Source organism: Heloderma suspectum, chromosome 1, assembly GCF_057233095.1.
Source record: "Heloderma suspectum isolate Gila_16-S chromosome 1, 16-S_ref, whole genome shotgun sequence".
Lineage (NCBI taxonomy): Eukaryota > Metazoa > Chordata > Lepidosauria > Squamata > Helodermatidae > Heloderma > Heloderma suspectum.
Window position 1 is genome coordinate 174,693,167 of NC_139458.1, and position 20,791 is coordinate 174,713,957.

Below are 20,791 nucleotides of genomic sequence, written 5' to 3' on the forward strand. Positions count from 1 at the left end.
TTTGCATCCTCTGCTCCATTAGCAATCTGAGCAATGAAGCATGAAGAGCTTGAGATTTACTTTTATGTAGCCCTGCGCTTGTAAAATCTGCACTGAAAAAATGCACGAGTTCTAGCTGGCTTGGTGTGATCCTGACACCAGGGGAGCCATTTGAACCATCTCCAAACTTACCTGGCTGTTATTTCCACCAGCTGAGGCTGACCTAGAAACAGCCTAGTTCAATTCAGCCACCGTTGTGCGAACTAATACAACAGTCATTCTCAGGAGCCACCATATAAATACCATAATATTCCTTGCCTTGGTCTTCTGGTTCAGGTCAGTGGGAACATGCCAGATAGTTCCCCTGCCCACTCGCCTCTTCACATTTGACTCCTACATAGGATGGGGGGTAAGGATGACGAGAGTCTGCTTTGGAGGGCTTCAGTGGGACGTAATGCAACTTATGGCAAGGCTAACCCGTACTGTTGAGATATGGATGACTGACAAGTCATTCACCAGGAACTGTGCTGCTTGCCCCCCTCCTCTGTGGCTCCATCCAGATGGCTAACATAGAATCATAGAATCACAGAATAGTAGGGTTGGAAGGGGCCTACAAGGCCATCGAGTCCACCCCCCTGCTCAATGCAGGAATCCAAGTCAGAGCGTCCCTGACAGATGGCTGTTCAACCTCGTCTTGAATGCCTCCAGTGTGGGAGAGCCCACCACCTTCCTAGGGAATTGGTTCCATTGTCGTATTGCTCTAACAGTCAGGAAGTTTTTCCTGATGTTCAGCCAGAATCTGGCTTCCTGTAACTTGAGCCCATTATTCCGTGTCCTGCACTCGGGATGATCGAGAAGAGGTCCTGGCCTTCCTCTCTGTGACAACCTTTCAAGTACTTGAAGAGCGCTATCATATCTCATATCTCCCCTCAGTTTGGAGGGTAGCAAAGCAATCCTTTCAACCAGGGCAGAAGAGGAAGTGATGCACCTGCAGACATGGGTGAGGCACCACCTGTCAGGGATTGCTAAGCCCTCTTGCTGAGTAGTAAGGTATCAGAGGCTTGCTGTGAAATCCACAAAACCTTTATTCAGTTAATAACACCTCTTCACACCTGTAGCATTATGCCTAATTAGCTAAACAAAGCTACTCTCCTCAAATGGATGGCTTCCTGCCATGCCCAGGCTTTTACTGGGCTCCTCCTTCATGGAGGATCATCCTGACCCAACTTCTGATGGGCAGCCAATCTGGCAGACCACCTCCTCTCAACTCCGCCCACTTAACTCTGCACCAAACGCCGGTGTCTGTCAGTTCCGGTGCTCCCTCCCCCTCTGACAAAGGGTGAGTTCCCATGGGGAGCGCAGATGTTGGTTTTGAACCTCAGCTGCCTGTTCAATAAGCCCCTGGGAAGATTCATTGCTGACTTCTGGATAGTCCTGGGGAATTTCCTCCCCCGCTCCCTATTTTAGCTGGGCTTCTTCTAGCTCTGCATCCTAATCTGAATCAGAGTCTGAAATCAAACCAGAGCACTTGGGCCCAATCCTGACACCACCCATCTCTTTGAAGTATGGATGAGGCCTTTGTTTTTACAGATTTATTTGGACAGTGCTGAGGATGCTGATGCTGAGATACTTTGTGCCACAAGCTCATGTCCTCAGTATGACCATATGCACAACTAAAATACCTTGAGGTGAGCTCTTTCACTCAGGAGTAGTTTGTTTTTCAGAACCTGTACAGATGGCCACATTACAGTGGGGTGACCTCTCTCACAACAGGAAAGTGTGTCCATCTGTATCATCTTGCAGTGAGGAGAAATTTGCTACACGTGTACAGGTCATGCGGTAAAATCCATGGTTTAATCATAACCTCCCCTGTTACTCTGCATGAGCTACTATCAGGATAGAATGTTGGAAGGCTTGGCTGGGGAAAAATATTCAGAGAAAAGATATATTTTTATTAATAAATGTATTGGACATATTATACATTTGCTTTTTACTTTCCATGTATTCAAATATTTAGTGCAAGAGTTTTTTTAAAAAGTACATTGCACTGCTAGTCTGAGTAGCAGTGTCGTTCTTCAGGATTTGTATCTTAATGCGTATCTCAGTGTTCTTAGACATTCTCTCTGTCTTCTTTCAGTCATGGAAGTTTGTATACTGCCTTGTTCATCTAAATAATTACACTCAAATATTACTTTTCCTCCCTTGTAGAAATTTAGGAGAAGAGTTCAAGAATCTACACAAGTGTTACGAGAACTAGAAATTTCTTTAAGAACCAATCACATTGGGTAAGAATCTTTTCCCCCCTTTTCTTTAATGACATTTGAACAAATGACATTGGGCATAACCCATCCAAAACTAGTCACTCCCTTGGCCCAGTTGTGCCAGTTATTCAAATAGAAAAATAAACAGTATAGGAGAACAGTTTTCAAGCCTGCTACTTTCAGGGAATGCTTCCCACCACATTTACTCATCTGTTGAGGAACTCCTAAATATCTGCCATGGACCGTCTTGTGTTGCAGAGAATTCTGGGACATATTCTAGAGCAGGGGAAGGCAACCTGATGCCTGGGGACATCAGTGTTCCCGCAGATGTCTCTTTTAGTGCCCGCCAAGGTGCCCCACGCTTCCCACTTAAAAACAACAACATGCTTTCTTGCTGGCAGCTGAAATTGCTGTGAAATCGATTTTTGTTGGTGCTGAGAACTGTGGGTTCAAAGGAGTTGTTTAGTGTGTTGGAGCTCAGACCCCACCTCTGCTTTGTACTCAAGTTTTTTGGGCAGGTTACTTCTCCTTTGCCATGCCTCCCATGGCAGCCATTTTGTGGTGGTGCCCAGGACAGTTTCTCGAATTGCCAAATGTGCCCACAGCCCCAAAAGGTTGCCCACCCCTGTTCTAGAGTGCATGCATAAAGTACTGGCCAGATCTGCTGAGCCTCATTGTCACTATTTCAAATGAGTGATCCCTAGAGTATACCCAGCACTCTTGTGGTGGGTAAAATAACTTTCTGGATACCTTGGCTGACATTACTAATGTTCTAATCGAAGACCCCTGATAAGAGCCCCATGGTTCCCTGGAGCACAGCTTGGAAATCACTGGTGCATAGAATGTCCCCCCACTGTTCCCAGTTCATTGTTACTTTGTAATGCTGCCTGGTTTAATATAAGCATTGTTTTGCTCAGGCTGTGAGAATTTAGAGGCAGGCAATTCAACAACGGCAGTGTTGCTTCAGAAGAGAGCTGTATTGAAAGTGTATGTTCATCCCTCCAACAGAGCTTTCATAAACTGTTTCTGTTAAACGTTCTAGTTCTCACTCTCCCTCTTCCCCCACCTTTTGCAAAGCCTGTTTGAAGTTAAATTGACCATGACATACCAAAGCTAGGCCAACATTGCTAATACATAGTTGGCAGAGAAGCAAATGTTTAAGTGGTATCTTTGAGATGATGTGCCAGTGAAGTCTGTAAGCAATTGCAGCAGTTTTGTCATCAGTTAAATTGCAAACTTCAGGAATATTTCCCAAACCAAATATTCTGTAGAAGTTGTCAGCATGTCATCTTATTTTTTCCTTTTTTTTTTAAAGAGCTAACCTCTTTAAAATGCCAAGCCAAATGTATGAAAATGCCAAGCACAATTTATTACCCTAACTTTAGCAATCCAGATGTTGGCTGTGACTGAACATAGAGATCACTTCTGCTAGGTCTCTGAAGTCATATGCATCTGCTGTGAAAACGGAGTTTTGGGGGGGAGCGGTCAATGTAACTGTTAGCTTGAGTGAATTGCTCATATGCAGCTTTCTGTACCTGTATACAATAATCTTTCAGTGCGGTAATAATTGTTACTGTTGATTATTTGTTTTCTCTGCTGCTTATTTATTGGTTTTCTTAGAGCCGCAATTTTGTATTATAATTATTGTCCTGGGACTTACTTTTGAGTAAACATGTATAGCAAGAATGGGGAAGCTCTTTCAGCCTGAGCACAGAATTCAATTTCTGAGAAGCTCTTGGGGGCCACATTCCAGTGGTGGGCATGGCCAACGGCAAAGGGGGGCGGGCAAAATTCCAAAACATACCACCATATTTTAGCTTAAGCTCTTACCGCTAGTAACTAAACCTTAGGAGAGGCATTTCAGTCTTTTAGAAGGGTGGGGTGGGGGAGATGCAAAAGCCAGAAAGCCACCAAATGGTTGGTGGTCAGGGGAAATGGGGTGCGGCCAGGAAAAGGGGTATGACTATCTGGGGAACCCCAGAGGGCCAGATTGATACCCCAGGTGAGCTGGATTTGGTTCGTGGGCCTGAGGTTCCCCACTCCTGCTAACCGTGCTTACTCAAAAGCAAGTACCATTGAACTTACTCTCAGGAAACTGGGTATAGGATTAGAGCCTACATGTAGACTTTGGGGAATCAACATTCTTCCGAGCTTTCTTGTTTCCCACCACCCCAATTTTGCTTAATATCCAACCTGAAGATTTCTGGAGAACTCAAAAACTTGCTCACTATTTTGTGACATTTGGTTTAGTCTTAATAAAATTATTGCCCTACTGTGGCTTTCGTATTTTATCTTAAAAGATGTTAATCTGGCTTCCTTCAAGCAAAGGTGAGAGAATAATCCACAAATGTGCTTTGCCATAGGCCATTTAATTACAGTCTAGTGTAATAGTGCAATCAACTGGCCATTGCATCGTGCATTTTGCTGAGTGATTGGTTGCACCCACGAATTATTGAGGTGTTATTCACCTTGGCATTTTTTGTGACAGAAGAGTGGCTTCTCAATTTTCACCTAATACACATGTCTTGTAAAAGTGCTCCCACATCGTAAGCTCACAAGTTCCCATGTTTTGAAAATTCCTAGATAACAAGTTTCTTGGATGTGGCAACTTGTAGTTTTTAGCAAGTGAAAGTATTTTTATATGACCAAATTAAAATGTAAAGGCAAAAGTTACCTCATGGTTTCCTTTGTACCTCAGAAATAGATAAATGAATCAACCCTGGGTCATTATTTGTCAGGTGGTAGCAAACTTGCATGGTGTGAAGTTGGCCTCTAGAACAGCCCTCTGTTTGTCCAAACCTGGTTTACTTTAATCTTCTGAAACTTAAGTACCCAGAGTCCCACTTGGAGGATGAAGATCCCATTGAGCTCTGTGGTGCTTTCTTTCTGCTTTCTTCTTGCTTTCTTCCAAGTAAAATAAAGATCAAATTAGGCTAAGAGCCTTTTTTGGATGTGGAACTGTCAGCTCTTTTATGGAAAGGTCAGTTTTACAGGAAGTGTTGTTTGGCCCTGGCCATGCTTTTTGCGGATTGGAGAGCCAGTGTAATGAAGTCATTGTGGTGAGGATAAAAATGGACCGAAACACCCGGTGTGCTGCCCTGAACGCCTTTGAGGACAAATAAATGATACAGCCTACATATGAAGCATTGATGAAAACATAATTCCCAGTATTAGGAACATCAAAACATTGGTCTGTCTAGGTCAGTATTGCCTACTGGCTCATCAAGGATTCAGTCTGAGGTTCTTTTCAGCCATTTCTGGAAGTGCCAGGTACTGAACCTGACACCTTCTGCATGTAAAGCATGTGCACTACCACTGAGCTACGGCCCTCCTCCGATGGCAGGCGTGGGCGGTTATGGAGGCTTACTGTGTAAGCTTCCATAGTGGTTTGCCATCAAATATTTATTGTTATTTTTTCTCAACTTTGGGTGGGGCCCGCATGCAGCTCTCAAACCATGTGTTGCTCACCCCCAACCTATGTTTTTAGGTATTAGCATTTTTCAGTTGAAGGATTATTTTTTCACTGTCACAGAGCCAAAAGATGAACATAATTTTACACAAACTGCATAACACTTTGCATGTCCTTTAGGTTGCAAACGTTTTGTCATTGTGTAACTCGTTGAAAGTTTGCTAGATGCCAGTACGTGGGGAAACATTAACTTAATTACTTATTATATTTCAACAAACCCGTACATGATAGTCCGGTATTGGCTGAGGGGGGATGGAAGTAGATTTGGAACAGAGCCCAGTCTAGAATGGTTATGTTGTTATGCTGCTTGTATATGAAGAGATCCAAATAATATCTACCATGTCTTTATTTGGGAAGTCTGTAGCTCAGTGGTGGTGGTCTAAGGTACTTCATTTATCAAGTCTAGTGATGTTTCTCTGACACCTCATGCTTATGTAGTTTCCCATTAAAGTAGCTGGGCTGCTCCAGAATAATGTCTCAAGCTTGCAGTGAAGGGTTCCTTATTATTAAATTAAATGCTTTTCAGCTTTCTCAGTATAGTATTATATAACTTAATAATAAGTAGGTGCAGCGCTGTCATGTGTACTAAGCTATGCCAAATTAAAACCCATTTTGAACCCTCTAGGGGTTCTTCAGGTTTGAAGTTTCGTTAAGAATGGAGCAATATAACAGAATATCATGGGACAGATTTGCTATGGTTTGGATGAAATTACCCCTGCAGAAGAACCCATGCAATATTCAAAACACATTTGGTTTTATTTTGGCACAGTCCAATTGACTTGATAGTTTACATGCTTGGTGTTGTCTCCACGTTATTGTTTGATTTATTGACTCTCCTTCTATGTAAATGCACCTCCAGGTTTTCCCAAGAAATAAAACATATCCTTCACAGAGGTACTAGGTTTATGTAGAGGCAGCCAAAGGTGCTTTAGTGCCTGAGCAGAAAATCCAGTTGACACCTGGTCCTACCTCCCAATTGTAAAATGATAATAAATGTAATAATTGCCAATTTGCTGACCTGTAATGGTACCTCCAAATCTTGCCCAAGATGGGTTTTTAAAAAAATTATGATTATGACACTTATATCCCAATTTACTTCCTCTTGCAAGGAATCCAAGGCAGTTTACAAGGTTCTCTTCCTCTCCATTTTATCCTCACAATAACTTTGTGAAGTAGGGTAGGGTGGGAGCAAGTGACTGGCCCAGTGAGCTTCATGGCAGAGTGGGGACTAGAACGCAGATCTCCCAAGTCCCTGTCCTACACTCTAACCACTTCACCACAGTGGTGCTCTCGCTCGCTCTCACTCTCATTGTAGGGCTGGCCCTGAAAATATGCAGTGGTCTTGCAGGTGACAGGCTTTAGTGACACATTTGGTTACATTCCCTGCCCAGACAGTCTTGAGTGAGAAATGAGAAGCTTCTGCACAATGTAGTTTTTTCTGTAATGAAGTGGGGGAGGGGCTTGGTAGCTTTCCTTGCACAAATATAAATATGCTAATCTCTTTGAATGATTTTTCTAACAGATGGGTCAGGGAGTTTTTGAATGAAGAAAACAAAGGCCTTGATGTTTTGGTGGAGTACTTGTCTTTTGCACAATATGCAGTCACGTAAGTAAGACATGGCTTATACATTCACAAAGGTTTTTTTTAAAACAGCAACAACATAAAAATGCTCACTGATTTCCTCTGTTGGCATTATTAGTGCATCACAGTGTGCTAAAATATTTTTAAAAATGGTGCAAATGATATGTCATTCTAACAATTATATGTCTGTTTTCAAAAGGCTGTGCCAGAAATCCCACTCTTTTATGTCAGGGTAGTGAATGGTAATGGCAGTTTTGGAAGCATGGATGCCATGGTGGTTACCCACTCTGTGATGCGAGGCCTGTTGCATCCACACTGAGACCAGATAGTCTGTATTTTTAGAACGTACAGTGAAAGCCAATTCAAGCGTTCTATAGAAGTGGCAAAAGCAAAGGCATTTCCAGTCCTGTCAGGGAAACTGCCTTTATCCCAGGTCAGTTTAGTTTTCTCGCTCCTCTGATTGGCAGCAATTTTCCAGGGTCCTGGGCCTTTCTCATCATGTCCTGACCAAGAGCCTTTGAACTGGAGATGACAGGGATGGAACTTGGGGCTTTGGCCATGCAGAGCATTCCTCTACCCCTGAACCATGGCTCCTCCCCAAAAGCAGATGCTTTTTCTTGCAAAGTGTGACTTGATATCGTTGCTGCAGTGAGGCCCAGATGTCACTTTGGGTGAAATCTGCTTTGCACATTGCAGCAGAAGTGGAAAAAGCAGAAGCACTAATTTGTTAATGAACCCGGAGAATATTTACAGTGTGATGATGGCACTGGCATGACAGCTACTTGGGAGTGTGGAAGGAGGCATGTGGATGCCACATGTAATTGGCTTCCCATGTGAAATCCCCTTACAATGCTATACTTCTGCTGAGAGGGCTGGGAGAGAGGAAGATGGCTTGGGGAGTGGTCCTGCTGTGCCCCATTTCCTTCCCTGTCCATGAGACGCTTCTGTTCATAGAATAGTCATAGAATAGTAGGGACGACAAGACCATCAAGTCCAACTCCCAGCCCCAAATACTCTGAAGGACCATAAATGTAGCAGCAGTAGGCACAGGAGCGAATGCTTGATTTGTGGTTATTCTGGACCAGGGCTGGAGGCTCTAAAATGAGTTTAGGCCAAATACATACAAGTGTTTCCATTGCTTAGAGAAGAGCTAGACTGGGATTGTGTTTGAATGAGAATGAAGTTTAATGTTTTAAAAGAGAAAATGGCATGTGGTAGAAAAATGTGCTTGCTTTCAAGCATGGGTGCAGAACCTCTTTCAGCCCAAGGGCCACATTCCATTTAGGAGGAGCTTTCAGGGGCCATATTCCAGTGGTGGGTGGGGCCAAAGGCAAAATGGGCAGGACCGACATACAAAAAATACCAGCATGTTTCAGCTTCGCTCCTGGGAGCTCTTCCTCCCAGGAGCTCAGCTTTAGGAGAGACATTTCAACCTTTTAGAATGGGAGGGAAAATGACACAAAACATGATTGGTGGTTGGGGGAAAGGGGAGGGGTAAGAAGAAGAGGATGTGGCTATTTGGGGAACCCCAGAGGACTGGCATCCCAGGAGAGCTGGATTTGACCCACAGACCTGAGGTTATACACCCTTGCTTTAGTGATTGTATATCTCAAATGGAATGAGAGGAAGCAGCGCATATTTAAACTATGGAACTCGCTACCACAGGATATAGTGATGGCCACCAATTTGGATGTCTTCAAAAGAGGTTGGACAAATTCCTGGAGGAAAAGGCTATTAATGGCTACTAGTCTTGATGGCTACCTCCATTACCAGAGGCAGTGAGCCTATGTACTCCAGTTGCTGGGGAACATGGGTGGGAAGGCGCTGTTGCACTCATGCCCTGCTTGTGGGTTCCTGGTCGATAGCTGGTTGGCCACTGTGTGAACAGAATGCTGGACTAGATGGACCCTTGGTCTGATCAGCATGGCTGTTCTTATGTTTTTACTTGCCATTTACTGTTCCCTAACATGGTAAGTTTGGGGAATAACCTCAGAGCATGCAAAACAGGGAGAGATGGCTCTCCTGTCAAACAGCAGTACCTTGTGCAAGGGCTGGGGAATAAACAAAGCAAAGGAAGATATGTAATGAAGGTTACAGTAATATATTACATATGTTTAGATGTAACATATCTAAACAAAATATCTAATGTTTAGATGTTAAATATGTTTAGATGTAACATAAGGTTGGGATAAAGACTCAGTTGTGTATTGACAGTTGAAACTTAATTAGAACACACAGTTTATTGTTGCCTTGGGCTCTTTGGAGCAAAGGCGGGATATCAATGTAACAGATAAATAAATTATTAAAAGAAAAATGAAGAGAGAACTGAGATTTCATCTCTACCACAGCACTGGAGGTTTGTCATCCTCCAAGAAATCAAGCAGTACTGAAGCTAGGAAAAGTCTGTATAAGGCTGTAAAAAATTTTCTCAGTTGTATCCCTGTGACAGCCCTCTTTCCTTTTCCAAAGATCCAAATTCACTATTAAATATATGTGAAACCAGCACTTTGTTTCAGCTCAAGGGAAAATGTGTTATGGTATGTGCTCTGTTGCTTTATCATTGACTATAATCTATTGGGACATAGCAAATCTGCAGATGTTCAGCAGCAGGAAGGAAAAAGCTGTCTCTCTCTCGCTCACTCTTGATCTTTTTGTTGTGTTCTAAAACTGCACTGAAATGTCTACTTCCTTTCAGCTTTGACTTTGAGAGTTTGGAAAACAATATGGAAAACTCAGTGGACAAATCTAAACCTTGGAGCCGATCCATTGAAGATCTCCATCGAGGAAGTAACTTACCCTCTCCTGTTGGCAATAGCATTTCCCGATCTAGCAGACATCCTACTCTAAGGTAAGGAAGTAAGGTGACTTCAGAGAATAAATGGCATCATGAGGTGAAGGACTACCTTTTGTTACTTTGTAACGTTTTAAGACTGAGGGGCCACCGTTGTTACACCGTTTCTACATTTTGACAACTGCCTAGAAGCCACTCCCATTCTCATTAAATTAAATACTATCTTAGGGGGAAATATTTACATTTTGTAATGAGCTGAAATTATAGTTTTCTTGTGATGTTTTTATTTTGCAGCGGATTGCTTGGCTAATAATTATCATGTCCCGAGGAGTCCCCTTCTCACTATTTATATTGTGAAACTGCAAAACAATTAGGTTCTGACATACTGAAGAGCTCCTTGGTTACATTGCTAAAACTATCAGCACTTTGGAGAGCTCTTGTTACTTTGTAATGTGAATACACACCAAAAATATTCATAGAACTAATTCAAATAAGGCTGACAAGGTATTTATATGATATATAAAATGTATATGTTGAGCCCACTACCTGTGGTATTTATTATATCCTTATTTGGGATTTACAAGTCCTGTTCTGGAATTATACTTAAGAATAAATGCAACATGACAACATGTCTGCTCTGGGTAGTCCTGCCCCTACATTTTGTGTACTGAGTAGCCCTCACCCTGGTGTACAGTGTGAATGTCTGCGGGGGGGGGGGCACTTTGGGCCTCCAGCAGTATGCCTGAAGGCTCCTTCTCTGCAAATATTTGTGCTGTATGTGGGAACACCAGAAGAAAGGGCTATTTGGTGCGCACTGCATTGGGTCCAGGAATACACACTGTGGGCCCACCCATTCTTTGTTTTTACTTGTAAATATAATACCTGAATTGATCTCCTCTCTCCACATGATTACATTTGCATGGAGAATGGGGCATGTGCCTTTCCCACTGCTGCGTCCCCTGCTCAGCCTGCCCCTGTGTTGTCCACACAGTGGGGGCTTGGCTGTAGAGGGGAAGCCTGATGAGTGTGTGTAGACTCTCCCCATGATTAGGAATCTTGCACAATCAGGGTTCCTAATCACATGCCTACATGGATTCAGCAGGTTTCCCCTCTACAGATATTCCCCCAATGCATGGATAGTGGAAGGGAGGGGCCAGCAGGGGATGTGATGACAGGGCAGAGGCCAGTGCGCAGCCCCCCTCCCAGTTTTAGTCACACAGAGAGGATAATGCTGTATTAGGCTGTTAATTTAAATTACCTATCAGAGCTCACTTTCCTCTAGGAAATACTGGCTGTACAACTTGGTAAAAACATGAAGCATCAATTTGGGGGAAAAAAGATAATTATTTTTTGCCTCTTATTCAAATTCTTGCTGCTTCAAATTCATGCCTCACTAGCTCCTCAGTATCCAGAATATATGAAAATGTTTCAAATTTTTCTGGGGTAGTCAATAATACCAGAGGAAGCTCTGCAGTGCAATTCTATGCATGCTTACTCAGAAGGAAGTCTGATTGAAATCTGAAGTGTCCTTAGGATTGCAGCCTTCAACATGGGTTTAGTAGGACGTACTCTCATGCAAGTGTTTATAGGTTTGTAGCCTTAGCTTAGGAAAGAGCATCGCTATGTAGTAAATTTTAAGCAGACCAATGTAACTACAATTGAGCTCATACTCCCAAGGTCACAATCCTATGCATGTTTAGATAAAAAAATGTTGTACATGCTGTCTGGGAAATGCTGGGAGTTATAGGCCTTTTTTCTGTCTAAACATGCATAGGATTTTGCCTTAAAGCGTCTTTATTGCTGCTCATTGTTCTGTAGCTATCACATAGTACTCCTTACTTAATTTCACTATTGGTCTAAGCCTGTGCAGAATTACCAGTGCAAAAACAACAACATAATACTGTTCCATAGCTAGCACTTCTCCAACTTCACAGTAGGTTTTTTTTCCCCTTTAACATACATTTATATCCTTCAGCTTTTTCATATTTTGAAAATGTTGTTTGTTTTTTTGGAATTATCTTCAAAAATAAATATAGAATAAAAAGTCATACATCAGAGAATTTACCCTGTTTTTACCCAATTCTTGTGAATTTGACACTGAAGTAAATGCAGGTATTCTGGGGCTAGTCCTATCTAGAGTAGAAATAAATGGGACATAAGTTAGACTAACATTCTATAAAACCCATGGTTGTGCAAAATGGCTGCTTTATAAATACCTACACCAGTTGATGACTGTCAGCTGGTTCAGATGTGTAACAGTCCCCAGGGCTGCTGGCTTGCTTACAGCCAGACTGGGCTTGGCTTGTGAAATGCCATGTGTATTAACTGGGACCGCTGTATTTATCAGTATATGAACATTTAGCAACAGCACTTTTTGAAGCTACCGCCACCAGAGAAATTGGGGCATCTGTATATAGTCACTCAGTGTCAAAGTACACATCTACAAAGACAGCAGCTCTACACGAACTGAAATATGAGTGTGGCAGTAGCCTTGTCAAGTTAGTGACATGCTCAGCTGGGAATTGACACATGTGCGAACTGACACTGTTTCATTCAGTGGTGACATCTCTCTTAAGGTGGTCATTGGTATTTAATATCATATTGCTTTAAGTGCATTCACCCTTTCTGAATATTGCTGGCTGACATTAAAAGTAAAGAAACTTTGAAATCACTATGGACTTAGATCATAGAATTTTGTGCTGCATCTTTCACTAATTTCCTTGGGACTTCGGCATTTACCAGTCAGGCTGCATCAATTGACTTAGCAGATGGTACCGATTCAGGTTTCAGAATCTTAGAGGGCATCAGAGGAGTGATGATTTGCAGATGACCTTCACACAACTGGAATGAAAGGTTCAGAGGAAGACGATCAAACTGTTAGGATGAGGTTTGATCTGAAAAAGTGGAAAAGAAGAAGGTATTGCTAAGAGTGTAGCCTGAAATCTCTGATGGGCTAAATAATTTGAAAGCTATCTACCCAGGGATCAGGTAACGGCAGTAGCATAGTTGATGATCTGCAGGAAACCAATCTAACAGTGCCTCTGTGCTTCTTGTAGGCTGTAGAGTCATTTAGGAAAATTGATTTTTAAAATGCGATAAATCAGTAGTTGTATGCTCAAAGTTTAATGTTCTTAGTATATGGATTCCAGTTGTCTTCTTTCCCCCAACCCCCTTTTGGGAAACATTTGTAGAAGAAATGCAGAATTCAGGTGTGCGTTATACATGGCTTACATTTTTTCTCTTCCTCTCCTCTCTGACTCCTTTTTCATGAACCCCCTCACTGTAAACCTTCTCTTCCCTCCGTATCAATGCCATTTTTCTGTGCCTTTCCTTTCCTTTCCTTTTTTTTTTTTTTAATTGGCTTCACCATTTCCTTCTCTTCCTCACTGTCTCCTTGTCTTTTCTCATTGCTGCCTTCTGTTTTTCTCCTCCGTGGTCATCCTTGTCTCAAACTGCCATCAGAATGGTTTGTCTGCCTGAACAACTTCAGTTCAAATGCTGCCAGAGCTGCTTTTCACCTAACTGCCTCTGGAGCGGCTTCACTTTACACTCTGCTGCTGAGGCTTCAAGCTGGAAAACCCCGTAAAGCTACACCCAGAAAAGTAGAAAAGTCCATGGCAGCAGGTTCTCTTGCACTGCTTTCCATGTGTTATAATGACTGTGACAGCATTGTCATACGTGAAAGGTTCCAGCTACAGGACTTTCAGTGTCTCAGATGTTGGTTATCCCATTATATTTCATATGTGTTGGGGGCTTATGCTATGCTTATGCTGTGTTGGGGAAGGGGTCTATAGAAAAACCTTTAAAATAGGAATTTGGGGGAAACAAACTTAAGGGTTGTAGGATGCGTATTTTGTTTTTTGCAATTCCCCTATACATGCAGTAAGTTATGAACTAAACAATTATTTAGTTATAAATCACAGACTGTACAATTTTTGTTGTTTAGATTTTGTTGGACATTATTCATCATATATTGGTTTTCATAGTATTTTATAGTATGTAATGTTAAGGTTTTAGCCTGACCTCTGCTCAGAGCATGTCACTGTCATCAAGGGACTTTTTTTTTTAGTTTTTAAATCTACCTAAAGATTTATCACCAGTTTACTATACATGTTCAGTTTATCTGCAGCATTCTAATCTGGCTAAAATCTGGCAACTGGAGATTGTATCTTCCCAGTTATTCGTTCCTCAGGTATGCATAGTTAATACAGAACCTTATTTCATAGTTATCTATCTGTTCATCAAAGCAACCCATTGTCTCAAGCAACATAAAAATTAATGAGAAAGTGCTTGGGAGGAGACTTGGTATGGAAAATGGATTGCCCCATTTGGTTTCTCTTTAGACGGAATAGCCTAACTTTAAAAAAATGATCTGGTTTTGCTTCTCATCATAGGGAATATTGCTTTATTATTTGTTTTATGTGCAACAGAGCTGATCCTCCACTCCCCCCACCCCCGTTACTTTCCCATCATCTGAACTTGTGCTCATATGAAAAATTGAGCATCTAATGTGACAAGGAGCTCAAGTTAAATCTTCTATACAAGCCTGAGTTATTTTTAACTGTTTTTAGCTTGTAATGATCTTCAAAGTTTTATTACAGCTGCTGTAGTCTTTATGTTTCTATATTATCCCAAACCCCTTTATTATGTTTCTTGTTGGCTAAAACACATAGATTTTTAATTATATGGGTGTAGGTAGTGGGTGGTAAAAATACCACTAAATATATGGAGAGTCAAAGTTTGCCTGTGTTGTTTTATTTGTAGTTACTCTAGTTTTGCAACACTCTCTGACACCCAGTTACACAAATGTGTACCATATGCAAATCCTACATGGTCTCTAATGTCAATGCACTTTTTAAAATTTGTATATTTATTTAGACAGTGTATATGCCTCTCTTCAATCCTAAATACAGGCTGGTCGCAGTTAGGTTGGCCCCAGTTAACACCTACAAAAAGTTCCATGTTCCAGGAACAGAGCTGAATACAAAAGCACTGTTCTTTTCCCCCAAAGGCCCCAGGATTGGGCCCCTTAGGCATTCCAGTCTGAAGGTGGCATAGTGTCAGGAGCGCCCTTGCTGCCTTCTGAAATCCTCAAGTAGCCAGAATCAACATGCAGATGATAGGGCTCTTTCCAAGGCTTTATGTCCATTTAACCTAATGACGCTTACAGATGACAATTGCATGAGCCTAATGAGGGAAGCTTAAGAGAGCTGCCTACCAGGGGTTTCTAGCCTTAGTGAATCAGTTGATCTCCATTTGGAGGGTAAAGGCGGGAAGCCTCTGAACTTAAGGGCTAGGAGGCGAAAGTCCACCCTTTTCCCATGGGGCATCGGGGCGCAGCTGTTGACGTCGCGCCAAGCAGATTGAGCACCTCCTCTCGGCGTCCTCCATCTCCCGCTTGTCCCTGCGCTGGCGCCTAGCATCCCAAAGCTCCAGTTGTCCCTCCTCCTGCCTGCCAGGGTCGCTACCACTCTCAGGAATGTGAGCAGGGAGGGGCTCTCCCTCCGGCGGCACCTCTGAACAGCGCGCGGGTTCCTCTCCCACGGTTTCTATCTCTTCCTCAGAATCAGAACTGCTTTGGGGCTCTATGGGCTCCGATCCAACCCTGACATGTAGCTAATTCCCTTTCAATATGTTTTAAATGGGCAAAAATTCCAACAAGATGTAGTGATGGCCACCTATTTGAATGGCTTTAAAAGGGGATTAGACAAATTCATGGTGGATAAGGCTATGAGTGGCCACTACTCATGATGGTTATATACTACCTCCAGTACCAGAGGTAGCATGCTTCTGAATACCAGTTGCTGAGGAACATTATTGCTCTCATGTCCTACTTGTGGGTTTCCCACAGGCAACTGATTGGCCACTGTGTGAACAAAATGCTGGACTAGATGGACCCTTGGTTTGAGCCAGCATGGCTCCTCTTATGTTCAGATAATGAAGTTCTGCTGGGCTGAAAATTACTGCTGGGCAGTAAAGCAAATGACCTCCCATGGATTTTGGAAGTGGCGGACTGTCTGGGTTCCCCTTATGACCTGGACCCCTTGAGCAACTCCTTAAGGATCTCTTGCCTCCTGAAGAGTCCCACCTTCCTTCTTTTACCTTCCCCTTTCCAGTAATGTGGGGTTTAAGCTGTAGGCATGGGGTGATTAACACTCTAGACACAGGGTTTGTGTCTAACCACAACAGTTTACTGGTAAATTAAAGCAAGCAAATCACAACTAAAGGTATTTACACAATAGAGCTGAGTGATATAAAAGTCATTAAGAGAAAATAAAAGTTGCAAAATGCAAGTTCCTTTACCCTAGCTGTACTTAGACTTCTCCAGGGTCCTTCTTCCTACTTCTTTAGGTTTTGGTCTCCCCGACTCTGCTGTCACAGCTCTGGTCTTTCTGACTCTCTCGTTTTATACCCTCCTCCCCGCAAACTGAAAGTACTGCTTCAAACCTGAAGAAATGAAATTTAACCAGGGAAATGAAAATGAAACCTAACCAGGCAAATGAAACTACTTCTCTCAGAGATATCCCCTCCCAACAAAAAAACTCCAGGCCTCTAGGCCTGATCTTTTTCCTTGCCTCCGTAGGCCTCAAACCTTCACACTGACAATCCCCCATTTTGCTCCTCTTCCACCTCACTCAGAATTGCTCTCTTACTAGGGAGTAAGCCCTAGTGAATGCAGTGTAGCATACTTGTGGGTAAATATGCATAATGTTGAGCTGTTTTCGGAACCGTTACATAGAACAGATCTCCGACTATCACAGCAGTATTACTGATGCTTCATTCAGTTAAAGCAGTTGATATGTTGTAGAAATTGATTAGCTACATCTTGTGAGCTAGTATTCTGTTTCTGTTTCTGTTTATTTGTTACACTTGTATCCCACCCTTCCTCCAAGGATCTCAGAGTGGTGTACCCCCCCCCACACACATTTTATCCTTGCAACAAGCTTGTGAGGTCTCAGTGTGGTATGCGCAGAATTTCTCAGTGGATTGTTCCCCATGTATCACGTAGAGGACCATCTGTTCTCCCACCTTGAATGGCACCCCATTCGTAAGGCAACAGCTTCTCCTTGTCTCTCGGTAGGGCTCCTCTGGGAGCAAGGATTGTGTGATGGAACCAGTGGCAATCCACAATTTGGCAAGAAAGAAAAAAGGCCTCTTCCCCTTTTGCATATATTTTGGAATTTCTGGTTATATAAACCAATATTGGAGCAGTATTTTGAATTTGGTTAATGAAATTGGCAGTTACTCAATACTGAAAAATCTTAAGGTAGTATTATTGTGTTCTCTTAAGGAAGAATCCTATGGCCCCCCAGAGACAGTCTGGGGGGCCATAGGATAGTTCAGATTCCTGGACCTGAGGTCGGAGTCAGTGTTCCAACCTTGGAACCAGGAATCTGAGCTCCCCACCCCCTCTCCCTCCCCTTGCAGCTGGCGTAGAGAAAACTGAGCTGGATGCCTCTCTGAAGTCGCAAAGGTGACCTCAGAAAGCAGGGAAAGGGCATGGCAGTGGGTGGGGAGAGAAGGGGACTGAGGAGGTTGGCTTACATTGTATCTTTGGGCTTCCCCAGTCTCCTTCCCTCCCGCTCAGCAGAGCTCCAGCTAGATGGGCAAAAAAGCCTATCTAGCCAAAATGCAGAGCGGGAGGAGGCGAAGAGGTGAAGATCACCTCTGCTGCTCCCCCTGCTCTGCAATGGGTGGCTGTAAGCCTCCAAGTTTGGAGGGTTACGGCCATCCTGATAGGATTGTGCCCTTAAAAATTTGGTTAATGACACTGACCTCACTGACGAAGATGTTGTAAACTTGCTCATGACAACCAAAGTGTGTATAGCAGCAAACTGGAAGAAAGCTGCTGCTCCAGCAATATCTGAATGGTATGGTAGAATATGGAGCATTGCAATCTTATCAAAATTAACTTATTATAAAAGATAAAGGAAAGGAACAGATAAATAACTTTATTGAAAAATGGACCTTATTTGCAATGTTCTGGAATAGCAAATATCAGGGTCGTATTCAACCATACATTTTCTCCTCTTTGTTGTAGAGTGTTTCCTGTCCTTTCTGTGTGTGTAAAATATAATTTTTATATGTAAGAAAACATGATAAATAAAATTATATATAGAAGTAAAAAAAGAAAGAAACTTCATCTGATGCAAAGCATATATTGTTTATTTCACATAAAGTTAATATTTATAGGGTGAAGGAAGGTCTGTTTTGTGTTTTTTCCACTACAACAGTTGTAGGTACTCCCATTTTAAAAGCTCCATTGTTAAGGCTTGTTTGTTGTGTGGCATTACATTAACACATACAAATGTCACTTGAATGATGAAAACTGTAATGCTGGAAGAAGTTAGTCCTCCGCTAAGTTGCAAGTGATATACATGCCACAAGAACTGGAGAAGCAGCTTGGCATAATAATCCAATATATTTACAACTAGGCATATGCTTCTCTACTATATTGATCTTGGACTTCATATTATGCATATTTTATAGCCTTTTGTTGCAGTTGCAAAACTTCACAATATAAAGCTCTGTCGCATTAAGTGCTGAGCAGTTCCTGGGAGGGGGTGGGGGCTATCAAGCCTTATGGGTGAAGCGATTATAGGGCAGAAGGAAGGAATGGACTTTGAGATTGAACTGTTGTCTGAGACCCCAGCATTTTAGGAAGACTGAGGATAAATGGAAAATCAGTTGCATTTTCTTAAAAATGCTTTGTACTGCCCATTCTATTTAACAGGCCTACGTATAGCTTTTCCAGTCTCCAGAGGTACTAGACCAGCATTTTCATGAGAGTTTAGAATGATTTAGAACATATTAAAATACAGAAGTAAGTAGTTTTAAATGTTATGGTGGGAGCAAAGAGAAATCCTGGGTTTGAGATATAATTATTGGGAGTGTTGCCCTGCTATAAACACTTTTCCCATAAAAGTATGAGGAAATACATTTGGAAATATTATGGCTGAACTCCTACGTCCACTTTCGTGGGAGTAAGCCCCAGTGGAAGGCAGTGAGACTTGATTCTTGATTAAATATGTATGGGATTGCACTTTTTTCTGGGAGAACATGATGCTTCCACTGTACAGTATATTTGTTGCTGTCATGATTGCTATATGGCAGGGGTCAACAACCTTGCACCTGCCAAATGTTTTGGACTACAGCTCCTATCATCTCTGACCATTGGCCATGCTATCTGAGGCTTATGGAACTTGCAGTTCAAAGCATCTGGAGAGTATCAGGTTGCCCACCCCTGATGTATGCCATGACTGTTTGCATGGCTGTCACAGGTACCTCTTCCATCATGTTTGTGCCTTAACGACTTCCAAGCAAGACACGGCTCCCCCTTTTCCTGCTCGAAGTATTTTGAGGGCCTTTTGGTCTAGTTTTCTTTGGAGATCATGCATTTCCTTAGTGCATTATTTCTATCTGTGTCATCACAGCTAGCAAATCAAATAAGGCTGTCCCTCTGCAGCAGGGTTTTGTGCTTTCGAGCACGGCTCTACTTTCCCCAGTCTGTTAAGTCACCGCACAATCGCTTGCTGTGTCCTGCACAATGGATTACAATTTATCTCTGTGTGTGTTTCAGTGGTTGTGCTGAGAGGCTGTAAATGGGGAAACTGGCACATGCTGTCAACCTCCTCCACATGATTGTGCATGCAGCTCTGTGCAGTGTGGGGCGAAGGCTAGTGTGAACTGGGCTGCACATGCTGAGAAGCAGCAGCTGTTTCTTTAAAAAGTGCTGTTGTGATCAGTGCTAATTTAAGAGTTACCATTTATATGGTGCTTTGGAATGTTGAAAGGGTCTACGATAAATCAGGAACGCATACAACAATTAAGTTGAGTCATTATCAAATGGGTGAGGGTTGAGACTGAAAAATAGTGAGGGTGTCTGAGACTTTCTAGCAAGTTGATGGCCATAGTTAGATTTGGAGCGGGCCCTGTGCAGCTCATACTCTGAAAGTAAGAAAACCTTCAAAGCTATAGGAATATACACATAGTCATTTTTTCCTGGACTCTGTCTTTAAAGGAGAGAGAGAGAGAGAGAGGAAGTGGAGGGGGGCAAGAAGGGAAACATGTGATATTAATTACTACAATAAACATGCTATCTGAGACATAATCTCTGACCTGCAGTGGGGAAAATAGAAAAGAAAATCAGCACATCATCTGAGAGCTTCCTTTGCCCTAACTAATGTTTGGTAGCAAGAAATGAAAAGGAAGCAGTTTAAAGATCAGGGCATAACCTCATCCACTCTAGTTCGACTGGGGATCATCTCAACAGCTCCTTTAAGTGAACTGCCTCAGCTGAGGCCAATGTTTTCTGCCACTAGAAAGGAAACAAAACAGAGGAAATATTGGAGATGCAGATAAAACTCTAATGCCTACTGATAGTTTCTTAAAAATTAAAACATGACCACATGTTAAAGCCACCATCAGTACATGAAACATAAGGCTAAAACCATGCAACATAAGCAAGGATCATTTTTAAATCAAGAGCACAATTCAGTTTTCCAGTCTCCTTTTTAAATGGTTCTCTGGATTATGGATTGTCACCCATAAAAAAAGAATGTTTCCTGTTCCCTTTCTGCCTGCAGTCTCTCTGGAGGGTTGGGTGGGGGATGGCTCCTGAACAATGTGAGATGGGGCATGGGGGGGGCTGGGAAAAGGGGGAATTGCCCAAAATCGGATGGATGTCTGTTCTCCAGCAGCCTTTCACA

The 20,791-nt window shown here is 42.5% G+C and overlaps 1 protein-coding gene across 5 annotated transcripts in view; it reads left to right on the forward strand.

The window, feature by feature from the left end:
• FMNL2 (formin like 2) overlaps positions 1 to 20,791 on the forward strand; it is a 274,316-nt gene that overhangs the window by 177,796 nt on the left and 75,729 nt on the right. For all 5 annotated transcript variants that reach the window (XM_084810848.1, XM_084810856.1, XM_084810840.1 and 2 more), the window contains exons 4-6: positions 2,188 to 2,264; positions 7,232 to 7,315; positions 9,987 to 10,139. In XM_084810848.1, coding sequence (XP_084666974.1) covers positions 2,188 to 2,264; positions 7,232 to 7,315; positions 9,987 to 10,139 — 314 coding nt within the window. The remainder of the gene's footprint in view (positions 1 to 2,187; positions 2,265 to 7,231; positions 7,316 to 9,986; positions 10,140 to 20,791) is intronic.